This window comes from Heteronotia binoei, chromosome 10 (assembly GCF_032191835.1).
Source record: "Heteronotia binoei isolate CCM8104 ecotype False Entrance Well chromosome 10, APGP_CSIRO_Hbin_v1, whole genome shotgun sequence".
NCBI lineage: Eukaryota > Metazoa > Chordata > Lepidosauria > Squamata > Gekkonidae > Heteronotia > Heteronotia binoei.
Genome location: NC_083232.1, coordinates 16,555,482 through 16,568,334, shown reverse-complemented (window position 1 = coordinate 16,568,334; position 12,853 = coordinate 16,555,482). Strand labels below are relative to the sequence as shown.

The 12,853-nt window shown below is 39.3% G+C and overlaps 1 protein-coding gene across 6 annotated transcripts in view; it reads left to right on the top strand.

Moving 5' to 3' along the window:
- Positions 1–12,853, top strand: part of KMT2C (lysine methyltransferase 2C) — a 247,842-nt gene that overhangs the window by 126,895 nt on the left and 108,094 nt on the right. For all 6 annotated transcript variants that reach the window (XM_060248021.1, XM_060248022.1, XM_060248025.1 and 3 more), the window contains exon 7: positions 12,345–12,507. In XM_060248021.1, coding sequence (XP_060104004.1) covers positions 12,345–12,507 — 163 coding nt within the window. The remainder of the gene's footprint in view (positions 1–12,344; positions 12,508–12,853) is intronic.

Here is a 12,853-nt window from a genome sequence, read left to right as displayed (position 1 = left end):
GTAAAACCCTTTTCTAAATATTGGCCCTTATCTAGAGAATATCCCATGCAGCAAGACATTTCATTGTTTTGTTGTTGTTGAAGGAGCTGCAAAATAGAAACTTAAATTATAGAACGCAATCAGCCTGCATTGGAAACTGCTACTCATGAGGAAACTGCTTGCAATTAAGTAGGGTGCATGCTTCTGCCTGTATTGAGATACAAATTGGATTTAGATGGGATGCATGGTGGCATCTAAACTGCCTGGAAGTATTAAAGGAAGCATTGCACTACTAAGGTACACAAGAGAATCTGTACCTGAAAATGTCTCAGTGAATCCACACCTGTATGTGTGCATATTGTGTGGCTTGTCCACACGCATTGACATCCAGTGCAGACCGACCTACATGAGTGGAAAACAGACCTTTGGCTTGATTATTTTGCCCCACAGCATCTGCATCTAGTGCAGGTTTAGGTGTGCCATGCCCATGAGCCACATCTGCTGCAGCGTTAAATGATTGTATTCTTTACTAAGTATAAATGTGTTGATTATGGCAAGAGAGCTTTTCAGATTTACAGAAAATAGAAGAAAATATCAAAGTAGACTGTGCATCTATCACATCAGATTGTGTGTTGGGTACTTTGAAAATATTTGTTCACTGTCAGATCTGGACTATTATGATGGATAAGTCCCCTAGAAAAGGTCGGGCCTGGCAGTAGTGTTCACTCATCTGCAAAACAAAAAGGTCAAAGTACTCAGGAGACTGGTGAGGTACAGCTAGAAACCAGGCACTGCATATCAGTATAAGGGGGTAATAATCACATTCTTTTAATTTTATTTGGATCTGTTATGTACATTAACATTGGCAGTTCATTTATTTTGTCTGCCACAAAAATGTCAACCTTATTAAGCACTGTGTGGTAATTTGGTATTCTGTCCACTTCATTTCACTTTTTTAATTGGAGACAAACAAGGTTACAGTATTACTACCTCTTTTCAGTTATGGGTCCTAGCATTAAATCGCTGACCGCTGCTCGAGTCTCTGGAATCTGGCATTAAACGTCTAAAACAATTAAGCATCCAGCGCCAGCATATTGTATGCTGTGCATGTAGAAGGACCCACATTCAGTCCTCACCATTCCCCTGTGGAAGGATCTTGGGAGGTGTCATTGGGAAAGTTGGAAAGTCGTCTGCCTGAGACAAAGGAGACTGTCTGCCAGTTGTAACAGGTGGACTGGGGTAGGTAGACTCATGGTCAGGCTCAAGTTAAGATCGTTTCATATGGGGGTGATGAAGAGATTGTGAGAGTAACTATATTGTTGTGTGTGGTATTTCTAGGCATGTGTTCAGTCCTAGCTAGTTTGAAGGGGTTGGGAAGAGGAGAGTATGATGAAATGGACAAGGACAGTCCGTCCAAAGTAAAAGGAGGCATTCTACAAGAGGCCACGCATCAAACACAAAATGGAGAACCGTTGAACTTAGTTGGCATTCTTTTGCTTAGCGACCCAGCATGGTGTCGTGGTTAAGAGTGGCAGATGGACTCAAATCTGAAGAACAGATTCTCTGCTCCTCCACATGAAGCCAGCTGAGTGACGTTGGGCCAGTCACAGTTCTCTTAATGCTTCCCCCCCCCTCAGCCCCACCTACTTCACAAGGTGTCTGTTGTGGAGGAGAGGAAAGGAAGGAGATTGTAAGCCGCTCTGAGACACCGAGTGAAGGGTGGAGTATAAATCCAATCTTCTCCTCATTCTCCTCCAAGATTCCTTAAGGTAGAGAAAAGTGTGGATGTAAAAGCCTACTTTTCTTCTTGTTATAGAAAATAGGAGCAAAATTGTGTTTTGTTTGCATGTGCTTTTTTTCTTTACATGAGGCTACTTTCTTTTCTTTTGTGCTAACATTTCGCTACCACTTCATCCAAAATTCTTCCCAGGTTTGGCTGTATGGTACTTCAGAAAATTATCAGTTTTGGCAGATCTCAAAGCAAAGAGAATTACTTAATAGTGAAACATCCCCTAAGTATGGGTTTGTACATTTTCATTGGACTGTATTGTATTGTCAGGAAGATCCTCTCCATTAATATGAGGGCTTAACATTTCACCTACAAAAGTATTAAAAGTGTGTACACAGTAATATATGAAAATCATTAATTTGCTTCTTCATGAAACGGGCTCGGACAGTTCTTTATAGCTGATCAGAAAATATATTGTTGAAGCTATATATATTGCTGGGTTGATGTTTATACATAAAATCGTGGAAAGCACAATAAAATCAGATAATACATTTGTTAGCTACCAGTTGCTAATTAATGACTGGGAAAATGTAGTTTGTGGTTTTATACCTGTAAGTAAGAAATCTCATTAAATCACTAAGGAGAAATCTGCACAGGAGATTCTTCTAACTTCATGATCTTTATTTTTTATTTTTTTCACAATTAAATAGTGAAATAATTCTTCACAATTAAATAGTGATGGTGATCTGTAATGATCCAAATCATCTTATCTCCCTCAATGGTTTCATGTACATGTTAAACAGTATAGGAAAGAAGGTGGAAACTTGCATCAACCCCAGGGCAGGCCCTAGACTGTCTGGCACCCTAGGTAAATCTAACTTCTGGCACCCCCTCCACCACACTGATAATGTCACCAAGTCACATGGGGGGCACTCAGAAGGCCAGCGCCCTAGGCAAGTGCCTAGTTTGCCTAATGGCAGGGCCAGCCCTGATCATCCCATAAGCTTAACAGCTGTGGCATAAAACAGTGATCTTCTTGCACTGCCTCAGAGACCCTGCCTATCGAAAGTGTCAGAGTATTAATGCTGAAATACTTGTTGCAGTCCCATCCCTTGCCAGACAGTGGTGAGTGTCCTAGAGATGTAAAAAAAAAGCCTCCATGTGGAAGTGCCGTTAAAGAAAGCTTTTGAAGGATTCTGTTTGCATTATATGACAGTTATAGAGGTTCAGGAGTCAATGGGAAGAAAGCAAAGGTATGTGTAACAGTAGGTGGGAGAATCCAGAAGGGAATAAATACGGATCTTCCGTTCCGTGGCATTGAATATGATATAATTAAGAATAATGGAAGCATTATAGATATACTATCCAGTATTATATAAACCCTTTAAAATGGTCTATCAGTGGGACAATCTGTATTAAAAGAGAAATGATTATTAGTTTGGAATGCAAAGTTAACTGAATGCAAAATTAACAAACAGATGGTGAAGTGTTGTTATGGTTTGCTTTACTCCTGGGTGAGGGGATCATGCATCGTTGTAAAAATGTCATTGCACTTCATAAACCAGGAAGGAAATGGATTTTGCAGTTGTGCACATCTGTTTTGGGACATAGTGAAAGGGTTGGAAAATCAATGTTTTTGTATATTTATCAAAAGGGTATCATTTATTTAACAGTTATGGCTTATGCTAAGTATGGGCTTAATGTTCTGTGGAATTCAGTAGAAAAAGTTGGCAAATGTATATGGTCTTTTTCCCAGGCAAATACTAAAGATGGCCAAATAATTGAATTACATACAGAAAGTTTATATGACAATTAAATAATTTAAATTTCTGGGTCAGGCTGTTAAATATGAAAAAGGGGGAGACTGCACAGAAGACACATAACCAGTAGATAATTTTATTAAAATCACAAAAGTACATCATAGGGGAAACTTTAAACTGAACTGTCTGAGCCAAACTGAACTAAAACTTGAAAGTGGAACTGTACTTGCTAAGAGGTTGAATACATTTCCTAGTTTAGTGACCCAAGAGGGCCAGTATGCTAAACAGGCCAACAGATAAAGGAATCCAAGTAATACAGCTGAAGAATGCAACCCAGTAATTCCACTATTCTTTAGATTTACAGCACAATCCTTTGCAGGTTGCTCCGATTTGAATTCATTAATTTCAGTGGTCTTAGGCTAACTCAGCACAAGATCTAGGAATGGCAGGAGCACCTCAGGCACCAGTGAGAAAGAATAAGAACATAAGAGAAGCCATGTTGGATCAAGCCAATGGCCCATCCAGTCCAACACTCTGTGTCACACAGTGGCCAATCTATGTGTGTGTACGTACACCCACACACATACTGTGGCTAATAGCCACTGATGGACCTCTGCTCCATATTTTTATCCAATCCCCTCTTAAAGCTGGCTATGGTTGTAGCCGCCACCATCTTCTGCGGTAGTGAATTCCACATGTTAATCACCCTTTGGGTGAAGAAGTACTTCCTTTTTTCCGTTTTAACCTGACTGCTCAGCAATTTCATTGAATGCCCACGAGTTCTTGTATTGTGAGAAAGGGCAAAAAGGACTTCTTTCTCTACTTTCTCCATCCCATGCATGATCTTGTAAACCTCTATCATGTCACCCCGCAGTCAACGTTTCTCCAAGCTAAAGAGCCCCAATATGTTGGAAGGAATGCATGCTGGTGTCAGGACAACATACTTATAGTCACGTTTACTGTTATAATCCAAGATCAGAATTTAAAACTGCATCTGCGTTAATAATACATAATAGTACATTAATATATGAGAAATACATTGATTACATATCTGTATAGACCTGAGGATTTATTGTGAATATGTGCTAAGAAAATAAAATTGTTAACTTAAATATATTTTAACTTTATTTTTTCTTAAAAGAGGTTATAATCTTCTGCCTGATTGAGCTGGCCATTGCACAAAATCTTGCTACTTTGGTGGTAGTTTCATTGCAGGACATGTTTATGTCATTTCTGGTCAAAACTGGAAGTAACACGGCAAAAACTATGCCCCTACCCCACCTCCCATTTCCTTCTGGGAGTTTCTAGCTATGGCCTGGCAACCCTATTAGGATTGCACTGTTAAAATAAATGTTTGAAGAAAAGTAAGCTGAGCAGCAGCAGCCATATTAAATTTATAGTATCTTTTATTAAGTTAGAAATGACATAGTTTTTCATGTTGGTCATTTTAATATTTGCTATCTAACTGCTTTTGGGTTTAATATGAAGAGATTAGCTCTTAGAGAATTTATGATGAAGTTGTGCCAAATTTAATCAAGTAAAAGCAAATTGGGAGGTGCTGGTTGGGGACATTAGAAAAGGAGTGCAAAAGAGACTTTGATATAGGTAAGTGAAGTCACCATTTTTATGTTATACTGTAATGGTCTTGGCATTTTGTCCAATGGTGCTGGCTCTTGTTGGTGTCTTGAAGTACGTTCATGACATGGTGTGACCTTTCTCTTAAGATAATCTGTGTATGCACTGATTTGGTATTTCTTCTAGTTTGGCAAACTGTTGAATACTTGTGAGCAACCCTCTGTTAGCTGATGGTTTGCTGCCTTTTCCTTAGTAACAATCTAAAGATTTTTGACAGTGTTGGGATGGTCTAACTCTTGCTTTAGCCTTGTGTAGTCATAGCTAATAAGCTGAAAGAACAGACCTGTGCTCCGCCTACTCAGTTCATTGTGGGCAGCACTGGATAGTCTGATGGAAGTGTATTGACCATTTGGACATTGGTCTTTTTGGTGGTGGAAAGTGCCATCAAGGCACAGCCGGCTTATGGTGTCCCTGTAGGGTTTTCTGGGCAAAAGACTACAAGAGACAAGTGGTTTGCCATTGCCTGCCTCTATGTAGCAATCCCGGACTTGCTTGGTGGTCTCCCATCCAAGTGCTAACGTGGGCTGACCCTGCTTAGCTTCCATGGCTTGATGAAATTAGGTTAGGCTGACCATCTAGGCTAAAGCGGGTCCCAAGGTTTTTTTCAGCTATCAAAGATTTCAGGTTTTCACAGCTGGCATCATCATTAGGGTTTGTAGAATCTTTCGGGCTCAAGTGCCATGTTCTACTGGAGAAAGTTTTTCTTCCAGACGTTTCGTTCTCAGCTGCGGAGAACATCCTCAGTGGCGTTTTTTTCAGCTGTTAGTTTAGCTTTTGGATAACAATTTTCAGAATCAAACTGCATAAGATTTCTGCATAAGATTTCTGCCTAGTATTATGTGTCTAACTCCAGTTCACTTCACACCAGAAAGGCAGAACTGCTGTCTGGTAGAACTAGCTACATTGAAGTGTCATCATTTAGAGCAGGGGTGTCAAACTCATTTGGGATGAGGGACGGATCTGACATAATTGAAACCTTGTTGGGCTGGGCCATGTGTGTACCTATTTTAAGATTAGGTAGCAGAGATGACTGGGGAAGGCAATGGCAAACCACTCCATAAAAAGTCTGCTGTGAAAATGTTGTAAAAGCAACGTCACCCCAGAGTCGGAAATGACTGGTGCTTGCACAGGGGACTACTTTTTTTTTTCTTAGCAGAGATATTATAGACGTTATAAAGAACACAGATAAACACAATTAAATATTTTTTTTAAAAAAAAAATTTGCTTAAAACATCACTCAGTCTTCTGATTTTAGCTGTTCTTGATTATTTGTCTTATTATTACTTTTTCTTATGTACTCCGCCCTGAGCCCCCATGGGGGAATGGGTGGAATATAAATAAACTAATAATAATAATGATAATAGATCCAAGTGGGCAGCCGTGTTGGTCTGAAACAGTAGAACAAAGCAGGAATCAAGTGCACCTTTAAGACCAACCAATTTTTATTCAGAACGTAAGCTTTCGTGCACTCTCTTAAGCACACTTCATCAGACGAGGGGATCAGGTATTGTGAGTTGAAATACAAGCAGTCTGGCAAACTAACTGGTCACATAAAACTGTGTGGCTAGGCCATTTGGTCTGGATAGCCATAAAAGGTAATAAAATTCTCTGCCAAATGTTTTTTTTCCAAATCTAGGTGAATCACAAAAGGACATGTATATCCAACTTGTAGTCCGCTGAATCAACTTATCAACATCAATCTATACATTTTAAACATCATTCTAGTCTGCCATTAGAAAACAAGAATACATAAAATGAAAATGGGTTGAGTATGTGTAATGAGATAAATAACCAATATCCCTTATTTGAGTATGTCAGTATAAAACATTATTCTGATACACTATTATAAAAGAGAAATACATTGGAATACTGTGGATTTTTAGCTATACTCACTGAGAGTGGGTTTAGCATATGTAAAAAACCAATGTCCCTGTTCAGTCCTGGAGAGGTGTTTGTTCCAAGTTTCATAATAATTTGTAATTCAGCAATTTCTCTCTCCATTCTGTTCTTGAAGTTCCTTTGCAGTAAAACAGCTGCGTTGAGGTCACCCATTGAATGCTTTAAGGTTAAAGTGTTCTCCCACAGATTTCTCAGTTCTGTAATTCCTAATGTCAGATTTGTGTCCATTTATCCTTTGGTGTTGGGTTTGTCCTGTTTGCCCTATGTAGAGAACTGAAGGGCATTGTTGGCATATAATGGCATATATAATGTTGGAAGATGAACAAATGAATGAGCCTGAGATCGTGTAGTTTATTCTGTTAGGCCCAGTGATTGTGTTGTCTGGGTGTATGTGGCAGCAAAGTTGGCACTTGGGTTTACTGCAAGCTTTGGTACCGGTGTCCGTGCTCAGATGAGATGCTGTATTGTTGTGAGTGAGGAGTTGTTTGAGATTAGGTGGCTGTCTGTGTGCAAGAAAAGGTTTATCCCCCAGTACTTTTGAAAGAGAGTTGTCACTGTCCAATAGAGGTTGTAAGTTGTTGATGATACGTTGAACTGCTTTAAGTTGAGAGTTGTGGCGTTCTGTTATTATCTCTTTTGGGTCTGTCTAGTAACAGGTTTTCTCTGGGTATCATTCTGGCTTTGTTAATGATGATGGTGCTTTCTTTGTATCTCTCTTGTGCAATCCATAGAACTAGGCAAAAGAGCTCTGGTTCCTTCCCCAGGGGACTAGGAGGGGGAGGAGCCTCATCCAATAGGAGGAAGAGAGGCTTGGCTCAGTAGTTCTGCTGTGTGATTGAAGGAGCCTGGCAAAGCTACCTCTGCCTCCCCCCCCCTTTGTCCCCAAGGGAGGGTCTCAAGCCAGCAGAGAAAATAGAGGTTTTGCTCTGTAGCTCCTATGCGATTGAGCAAGCCTTGCAAAGCAAGCTGTTACACAGAAGAAAGCAAGAGAGAGGAAGAAGAAAGCAGATGATAGCCAGTTGCTCAGGGGCCTGATAGGAGCCCTTTGGGGGGCTGATTTGGCCCTCTGGCCACATGTTTGACACCCCTGATTTAGAGTATTGTCAACAGAATAGAAAGGAGGCCCTGAAGTTCTTATAGTACCAGCCCCCAGAAACTTCAGGATCACTAAACACATTTCTTTCCCCTGTCTCCTGAGTATGGGACAGAAATTACTACATTTTGAATTTCTAGATGCTTATTTAAGATTCATTTATTATTAGAAATAATAAGGGTGAAATCCAACCAGAAAAGTGATCAGAGGCTCAAAATGCAGAAGTGGAGAAATAGCACCAAGAAGGACTAGAGAGAAAGAACAGGACAGAACTAAGATGGAATGCTTGGACAAAGCAAAATATGTCAAATAGCCAAGAATGAAATAAAGAACTGAAGTGAAAACCATGAGGGGGAAATTAGTTACAGTTCACTGTGGAACCAGCATTTCTGAATAACATGCTTAACATTTGGGATTGCTCCAGATTAGCAACTGACATCTCCCCAGTACAGACAGACCTTTTTAGGCCAAAAATTTTCGCACCTGGTATAACACAAAAATCATATGAATCATGGAAAGTACATGAGTGAAATCAGAATTCATAATATAACTAAACATGGAGTTTTACTTACACGGCAAGCCCTGCAAGAAAATCTCCGGACTTCAGGATTCCATAGTATTTATAAATTCAGCATCTGTTCAACGCCACAAATTTTAAGAAACAAATCTGTAGGGAATTAACTGATTTCAAAAGATGGATACCATCCCACCCCCCATTTTTGCAAAAGTGATCTCTATCCTCTGAAAGTGTCTAGGTTCCTTCAGGTGGCAGAACCCATGAATGACCGCTATGCCCTTTGGGATTTACTTCCTTTCCACTGGGCACATAAGGCAGAGATGTTCCACCAGGCAATGCCTTCAGTTGAGGCAATGAAGGTACACAGAGCACTCTGGCACTCTCATACTCCCCATCCCCCACTGAAGAAATTATTTTTGCCATTTGTAATGTAATTTAATAAATGTTTTATTAACTTGTGTTTAATTTAATGTATTGTATTTTATTCTGTTGTCAGCCATCCTGCCCTATTTGCCGGGAAGGGCAACCTATGCATTGAATATAATCAATCCATCAGTCAGTTCTGTGCATATAACTGGGAACAAGATATAGCTATAACCTTAGAACCTAAAATATGGTCCTACCTTCATCTGAAGTCACCTTTTACTTCTGCACTCTAACAATACAGAGAAGTTTTATAAACTTATGTCTAGATGGTATCTTACACTGCTGAAATTACATTTATAAATCATCACCAGCACTTTGTTGGAAAAAATATGATGAGAATCATACTTGCTGTCAACTCTGGTGGCAGTGTAGAAAACGAAAGGCCTTTTGGGCCATAGTTAAATATCACTTCAAGAAAGTTACAGGATATTCCATTCCATTACAGACAAGGATAATAATTCTAGGATATATTGAATATAACTAAATTCCACCAATCAGGAAGGAATTAATACATTTGTTGTTGATAGCAGCCAAAGTACAAATTGCACACAGATGAAAGAAAACTTCTCACCATAATAGCTTGGTGCAACAAAATCTGTGATACTATGGTAGCAAATAAAGTATCTTTGTATGCAAAAGGAACGAAAAATCCCAATTAACAATGTACATTTTTGACAAATAGTTTCCTGTCTTGTCATACTTCAGTATTATAGCTGATAAATATTAGGAGGAAACTAAGCCTTATATTTACAATTCAAGAAATACTTCAGACAGCTCATTGATGTAATAATATGTAGATATAACTAGTTAACCTAGGAGTTAGTATCCATACCAATATGTACAAGTGTTGTTTACTGTATACCTATGTAAGATGTTGAAGTCATTTTTAATATAATTTATCATTTGAATAAATTAATTTTAAAAACTATGTTTGGTCTTAAATTTGCTAACTAGTGCATATTCATAAAGTAAAAATTTCATCAATTTAAGAAACTTTATCAAAAATTTATATTGCTTTGACTTGACCTGGATAGCCCAGGCAAGTCCAGTCTTGTCAGATGTTGGAAGCTAAGCAGGGTCAACTGTGGTTAGTACTTGGATGAGAGACTTTTTTGAAATACCTAGTTGGGAGTAGAGTTGCCAAGTCCAATTCATGAAATAGCTGGGGACTTTGGGGGGTGGAGCCAGGAGACTTTGGGGGGTGGAGCCAGGAGACATTAGGGGTGGAGCCAAGATCAAGGCTGTGACAAGCATAATTGAACTCCAAAGGGAGCTCTGGCCATCACATTTAAAGGGACAGCACACCTTTTCAATTTCTTCCTTCCATAGGAAATCATGAAGGATAGGGGCACCTTCTTTTGGGGCTCATAGAATTGGACCCCCCTGGTCCAATCGTTTTGAAATTTGGAGGGTATTTTGGGGAGAGGCACTAGATGCTATACTGAAAATTTGGTGCCTCTACCCCAAAAAACACCCCCCCCCCAGAGCCCCAGATACCCACGGATCAATTCTCCATGATTTTCTATGGGAATAAATCTCTATAGGGAATAACAGAGTTCCCAGCAGACATTTCCCTCCCCTCCCCCCGCTTTCTGACGACCCTGAAGTGGGGGGAGGGCCTCCAAACCGGGGGATCCCCTGCCCCCACCTGGGGATTGGCAACCCTAGTTGGGAGGCAGGGGCAGGCTCTATTCAGCCACCTCTCTGAATATCCTCCAGGCCCCCAGTAGGGGTCAGTTACCAGAGGTCAACATGACTTCCAGTGCAAACACACATACGCACAAGCACACACAAAAAATACAAAATAAATTTATATTGCTTTATATTAACAACTAAAACATGCTTGTTCTGATCATGGGGATTTTTTTATTTTGCAAAAGAAGAGTGTGTTGTCTGATCTTTGATCAAGGCACCTATTGGGTACCATTTGTTTTGTATCCGCTAGTACTTTTAAATTCATGTCAGTGCATGGAATAATGTGCATTGACATTTTTTTAAATGACCTTATGAAATATTTGCCTACTTCAGAACTAAATTGATACCTTGTTATGTAGGGCAACTTTAAAAACATTTTGTTCCTGTGCTGTATGAACTTTTGTCAAAGGTCAGGTTGAGTTACAATAACAACTTACTTTAGCTTCTTGTATTATAGTAAAAGCCATTGCTGTTGTGGGGGAAAGAAATAAGCCTTCTAGTTAGCAGCTGTTACAAAAACTGTCTGTGGGGATTTATTACTTCTCACTGCTTTATCACTCAGCTTTATAAATTCAACAAATGTTGGTGTCCTTAAATTTTGTTTTATTTGGTTCAGCTTATGTATACCACATCGGTCATAAAATTAGTGTCTTCTTTAGTTGCCAAGTGCTTTTAATTGCCAGCATAATTTTATCGTGTGTCTTCAGGGTTCAATTAAATGTAGTTAGGGATTCTGTTTTCTCTTCTCCCCCTTTCTCTGCATGGATACTGTAAATCAACATGTGTGGGGCTTTTGCACCATTTCTCAAGTTACTCCAGACTGTTCTCATTCTGATATCTAGTTTATGTAATTCCCCTGTGTGAAATTGATGACAAAACCACTTAGTTGATAACCTCAGGAAGAAACAGTACAAAGTTGAAGGGTTAGTGCTTCTAAACTAAAGGCTCAGTAAGCCTAAAAACAGCGTACATAAACATAAATAGATGGGGTTTTTATCTTTTTTTTTTTAAATTGAAACAACCCATATTTTAAGCTTTTGGTGAGAATGCAAAACATTTCACACTTATCAGAATAAGGTTTTATCTGTTGTTTGGCTGGAATATTTTGTTACAAATAATGAAAGTGTATACATTTTAAGATTAATTATTGAAATGAACAGATGTATATTTAATATGACATTTAATATCCATCATCATAAATATGACATCAGTGGCTGAAAATATTGATATCTACAAGCATTCTGTAGGTTGTGTGAACAATCCATCTAGTCAGCCTGTGTATTGAAAAGCAGGGAATATAATACAACACTGGTTCTTGATTATGCAGCTGCCCTATCTAAAAGTTGTTAGTGAAAGGCTTATGAGTAGCCTTAAGAGGGTCACCAGAGGGGAAACTTCTTATGGAGGAAGGAGAAAAAGAGTTTCTCAGCAAGGTTCAAAGACTTGTTCTTGGATATATTTGACATTTAAGTTGCATGACAGCTTTTGTTAAAAATATTATGGCTATTTTATAGTAGATTAGGGATGAATTGTGAAGTGCTATAATGTCTTGAAATTTGGAGTTGGTTTTATTTTTGTTAATGCTAAATGATTGCCTGTTGCATTTTTCAGCAATGTGCATATTGCAAGCACCTTGGAGCCACTATCAAATGCTGTGAAGAGAAATGCACCCAGATCTACCATTACCCATGTGCTGCTGGAGCAGGCACTTTTCAGGATTTTAGTCACTTCTCCCTTCTTTGCCCAGACCACATTGATCAGGCTCCACAAAGATGTAAGTACCAGGAGTCAGGTTTAGAAAAGAAGGTGACAAGGTCTTTCGTCCAAAGATTTGGGTACTTATTTCAAGTCATTATGTGTGCTTGAACCTTCTTAGCTTCTGCAGCTTCTAATCATCTGCAGTTTCTACTCTTTCCAACCTTTCCTTTTTCCTCTCTCTCAAACTAGTCCCTCTAGTACTCTCTTGCGTTCAATTAATCTGATCTCTTTGCCAAATCCAGACCTCACTTGGCCCCTTGCTTCCCTTGGATTGGTGCCTTCTCAGGCTACTAAATTTAATCCTGCTTTGTCCATCTCCCAATTGCTAGCACCTTCTGCCTGCATGGATGGTCTTTAGGGTT